The 5492-nt window shown below is 36.9% G+C and overlaps 1 protein-coding gene across 1 annotated transcript; it reads left to right on the plus strand.

Moving 5' to 3' along the window:
• The first annotated feature begins 1127 nt into the window (after positions 1-1127).
• foxl3 (forkhead box L3) lies at positions 1128-4642 on the plus strand. The gene is made up of 3 exons (XM_062054915.1): positions 1128-1388; positions 2851-3019; positions 3111-4642. The coding sequence occupies exons 1-3, from the start codon at positions 1144-1146 to the stop codon at positions 3552-3554; spliced, it is 858 nt and encodes a 285-aa protein (XP_061910899.1). The 5' UTR covers positions 1128-1143; the 3' UTR covers positions 3555-4642.
• The last annotated feature ends 850 nt before the right edge of the window (positions 4643-5492 follow it).

Below are 5492 nucleotides of genomic sequence, written 5' to 3' on the forward strand. Positions count from 1 at the left end.
AAGATGGACTGATGCAAAGTGGAAGTGTTCTGTGGTCTGCCGAGTCCACATTTCAAATTGTTTTTGAAAACTGTGGACGTGGTGTCCTCCGGAACAAAGAGGAAAAGAACCATCCGGATTGTTGTAGGCGCCAAGTTCAAAAGCCAGCATCTGTGATGGTATGGGGGTGTATTAGTGCCCAAGACATGGGTAACTTACACATCTGTGAAGGCGCCATTAATGCTGAAAGGTACATACAGGTATTGGAGCAACATATGTTGCCATCCAAGCAACGTTATCATGGACGCCCCTGCTTATTTCAGCGAGCCAATGCCAAGCCACGTGTTACAATAGCCTGGCTTCGTAGTACAAGAGTGCGGGTACTAGACCGGCCTGCCTGTAGTCCAGACCTGTCTCCCATTGAATATGTGTGGCGCAATATGAAGCCTAAAATATCACAACGGAGACCCCGGACTGTTGAACAACTTAAGCTGTACATCAAGCAAGAATGGGAAAGAATTCCACCTGAAAAGCTTCAGTGTTGTTAAAAGGAAAGGCCATGTAACACAGTGGTAAAAATGTGTGCCAACTTTTTTGCAATGTGTTGCTGCCATTAAATTCTAAGTTAATGATTATTTGCAACAAAAAAAAAAAGTTTCTCAGTTCAAACATGAAATATCTTGTCTTTGCAGTCTATTCAATTGAATATAAGTTGAAAAGGATTAGCAAATGTATTTATTTATTTGAATTAGGACAATGCATATTCATCAACATAGAGCAACAATATAAAAATGCCGCAGTTAGCACTATAGCTCATTTTCATCCGTTGTCCTAATCATTGTATTTTGTTTTTATTTATGAATTCCACAACGTGCCAACTTCACTGGTTTTGGGTTTTGTCTGACAGCGTGGCTCTGGTAAAGTTATAAAAAAAATGTAGACCTTGATCCTCCTTCTCACACCAGAGATCCTCTTTCTCACGCCTCGCATTCATGCTGTGCAACTTTTTGGGGGTTTCAGAGGAGGAGATGAGGCAGCAGACATTCCTAGAGAGCATCTGGGGTAAGAAGGAGGAGGAGGAGGAAGTGGATGAGAGTGGTGAAGGTTGGTGGGAGTATTGAGGGCGTGGGGGGTCTGTAGGAGGAGGAGGCCGTCCCGAGGAAAATGCTCCCAGTGGAGGACAGCTGGCTGAGCAAAGAAGCAGGACGAGAAGAAGGCGCTGCTGCTGGACACACACACACACACACAAACAAACACACACACACTTTCGGGGTGGATCATACAAGAAGTGTAAGCGCAGACATGTTTGACACCTCTCACTACCCCTTCAACTGTTTCAACTATGACGGTGATGGATACGCTTCGTGTAGCACAGACCAGGAGAAGAAGATGTGCAGACCTGCTTACAGGTAGGACACAATTCAAGTTCTCATGTACTTTTATCATTTTATTTATTCATTTAATTCACCTTGTTTTCCAATGGAACATCAACATTAGGATTACGGTGCATAATTCATATCATATGCAATAATAACTTTGTCATAATATATTTATACTATAATATGTAAACTGCAGAACTATAACAGATTATTATTACATTTACTCATGTTTTACTATGCCTTGATTGTTTTTGTCCTTTAGAATTATGCAGCAAGTTAGCCATTAGACATAATCAACATAATGTTTTTTTTGTAATAGAACTGCATCGAGCATCTCCAAAAATATATCCAATAAATTCTAATATGTATTTCCTATGATTCGATGATTTCAAATAAATATGAATTATTACAAATATTTTTATAATGTAAAGCCGTAAAATAAAATAAAATAAGAGTTATAGTAACAGTAAAGGTACATACAAGAGTAGGCTGTATTTAAATATACAACAATATAATGCCTACATTTAAATTGTATTGTTTTTTTTATGTGACACACTACATTCATTTTTTGTTAAGTTACACGCTCTTTTTGTTTGATTAAAAAAATATTCATGGATGTAATAAGAAAAGCAAAAAATATATACATACAGTATACTCTTTTTATATGTAATGTATATCTTTCAACATAACCAAACAACATGAATTGGATGCTGTTTTACATTTTTTTGTATTAGCAATTAATACGTTTAAATATGTGTATTCATATTTATACTGCATATACATTTACAGAATATAATACAATTAATTATTGAATTTTTTGGGGTAGGGTGGGTTCATGTATATTAAATTATGAAGTTCATATACAATACTGCCCATGCATACACACACAAAAAAAGATAAATAGGCCTATGTTTTCCTTAACATAACTAACCAACAGGATTGGATGCTCTCCTACATTTTTTTTTATTATAAATGAAAACATTAAAAGGTTTGTTTTTTTTTTGTTTTTTTTTATCTTATTTTTTTAATCAAGAAAAAATATATATTACAATAGATTATTTGATTTTTTTGGGGGGAGGGAGGTCATGTTCATTATGATATGAAGGTTTTTTGATACAAAAAAAAATAAAGGCCTATAGTTTATTCAACGTACTGTAAATAACCAACATGATTGGATGACCACTTACAGTTATTTTCTTATTAGCAATAAATACTTTTTTCTAATTAAGAAAATAACATAATACGATAAATTATTAGATTTTCATTTGGGGGTAAGTTATAAAATATGAAGTTGTATAACTGACTAACAGGCTGTCTTAAAATTGTTTTTATTTGCAATAAACACATTCAAATAAATGCTGCACATACATAGCAGTGTGACTAACATCCGCGTATCTACCTTTTTAAATATGTATTTTAACTTGAGAAATAATAAAAGAACCTTCGACATAGATGTTGCCTAACTGCCTTATTGTGTGCGTGTGTGTGTCAGCTACATCGCCCTGATCGCCATGGCGATTCAGCAGAGCCCTGAGCAGAGGGTGACTCTGTCAGGCATCTATGAGTTCATCATGAGGAGGTTTCCTTACTATCGCTCCAACCAGAGAGCCTGGCAGAACTCCATCAGACATAACTTATCGCTCAACAGCTGCTTCATTAAGGTGCATCCACACACAGGACGTAATTAGAATGATGAGAATGATGATGATGATGATGATGATGATGAAGATAAGCATGACTGCTCTCGCACAGGTCCCCAGGACAGAAGGGAATGAGAAGGGGAAAGGAAACTTCTGGACTTTTGCCCCCGGCTGCGAATCCATGCTTGACCTCTTTGAAAACGGCAACTTCCGGCGTCGCAGGCGCAGGCGGAACATGAAAATCGGCCTCTGCGATTCAGGAGAAGCTCCCACTTTTCAGCCTGCAGAAAGTGCCGTCAAGCGGCACAACACGTCTCATGCGGCCCGCCGCCCTGAAGCCGACTCCGACCTCTGCCCTTTGACCCCGCAGCGGTCTCGGCCGTGCCCGCCGCTGGTCCAGAACCCCGTCCAGGGGAAACCGGGATCCGAGATCAAGTTCAGCATTGACTACATTCTGTCTACGCCAAACCCGCCCATGCTTGGGATCGGATCTTCGGGGCCACCCATTCATGTGGTGGAGCCACAACACCTCAACCTGCACTTCTGGACTCTGTAAGGACCAGCATTTAGCTGAAGACGTCCCGAGACACTTGAAAACGAAACAAAAAGAGGATCAAAGTAGACATGCAGGTACAGAACACTGGAGAACATACATACATCATTCATCATGTTATCCATATATGTATACAGTAAGAGCAGAATGTACAGGAGAGACTTCCAAAGCACAGTTTAACTATAATAATAACAATAATCTTATTTTGTCATTGTTTTTGTCTTATCCCAATGGACCAAATAAGAAGCATGAACATTTTCTCATATACAAAATTTAAGTGCCGCAATCTTGCATTATTTCAGTCTTCGACCGTGACAGATGACAAATGACAAAATTAACTTGAGAGATGGCTCAACAGAATTAATGTCAGCACATGAAAGACACTTAAAAACATTGCTAATGATAAAAAAAAATACTAATAATAATACATCTATTTATTCCAAAGAAAATTGTACTGGTAGTGCTTTTTTCGAGGGGGGTTTTGCCCATCATCCACAATCCATGTGAGACTACAACACATGTCTTCCCCTTTTCTGTGCATTCTAAATGACAAAAAACTGCCAGTAGGAGACAGCTAACAATGCAGGTAATGGGGATACTATCTATTCTGCCTATAAAGCCCTCTAAAAAAAACATCCAAACTCCTTCAAGACTGTTTTATATACACATTGTAAATATATGTAATGTAATAATATTATATAGTAGTTTTTTATTTTTTATTATAATATATAATATTGTAATATATAATAATAATAATTAAACATTTTCCTGAGGGATCTCTCCTGAAGGAATCAATAGAGTATTATCCATCTATCTAATAGCCACAGCCACGGCATGTAATATTTACAGTATTTTGCTTGTTTTAAGCATTACCTTAACTTTTTTCCTAGGTGCAGTGATTTCACAGAGCGCATAGCAATGGTACTGTTCGGTTTAAAAAAATAAAATAAAACAGTGATTTATAATGTCCACTCTAACTGGGATGCCGACTGGTGGGATGGTTGTATCTTTCAGCACTTGTGCTCTCCTTGAGCTGCTAAGTCCAGAATAATTCTCACACATCAGAATACAAAAAAATGCTTCCAGGTGATGTTGTGATGGTCTTATGCTGCTGCGTTCCATTTGTTAAAGTGTTATGTATGTTTTTTTATGTTTTTTTTTTTAATAAATAAAGGTTTATATTTGATTTCATGTCATGTAGGTGGAATAGATGACTCTACCTTGTTAGCCACCTCTTACTAGCAGTTTTTTCCACTATTTAGAAAACACAGAAAAGACATATTTGTTCTTTTCTCACAGAAGGATTGTAGATTCTAAGTAAAATATTTCCAAAAATTGCAGCTCCCCTTTTGCACCTAAAACTTCTTTAAGAATGTGAACAACAAATCCACATTTCTTCAGAATTTAGTAGGACATATGCTAAAAATTAACTTTTATCGCCACTTTTAAAAAAATCTGAATTTTTTAAAAGTTGTCCCTGGAAGACCGCATATAGAGGTGTAATAAGGACTTACTACTCATTTTGGATCCAATAGCAAGTATAGCCAGGATCGCATGTACTAATACCCAAACCTCATAATCATTAAAAGATTTTGTAATGTTAGACTTTTATTATTTGATCATGATTATAGTCACTATAAACCACAAAACAAATACAGTGGTACCACTTACAAAAGGTCCAATGAAGACCAAATTATATGCAAGCCAAAGCAATTTTTTCCATTAGAAATATTGCAGTTCCAACTAACCCGTTAAAGACGCCCAAAATATGAACACAAAACACATTTTATAGAAAATATTTATAGAGAAAACAATGCAACAGAAATGTAAATGACAAATTAACATTTACCTTTACTTTTACCATTATTGAAGACTCTTGTCGGCGAAGACGGCGATGAGAAGAGAGAGAGGAGGGAAAAGGAGAGCCAAGGAGACGCTTCC

The sequence above is a fragment of the Entelurus aequoreus genome, linkage group LG08 (assembly GCF_033978785.1).
Source record: "Entelurus aequoreus isolate RoL-2023_Sb linkage group LG08, RoL_Eaeq_v1.1, whole genome shotgun sequence".
NCBI lineage: Eukaryota > Metazoa > Chordata > Actinopteri > Syngnathiformes > Syngnathidae > Entelurus > Entelurus aequoreus.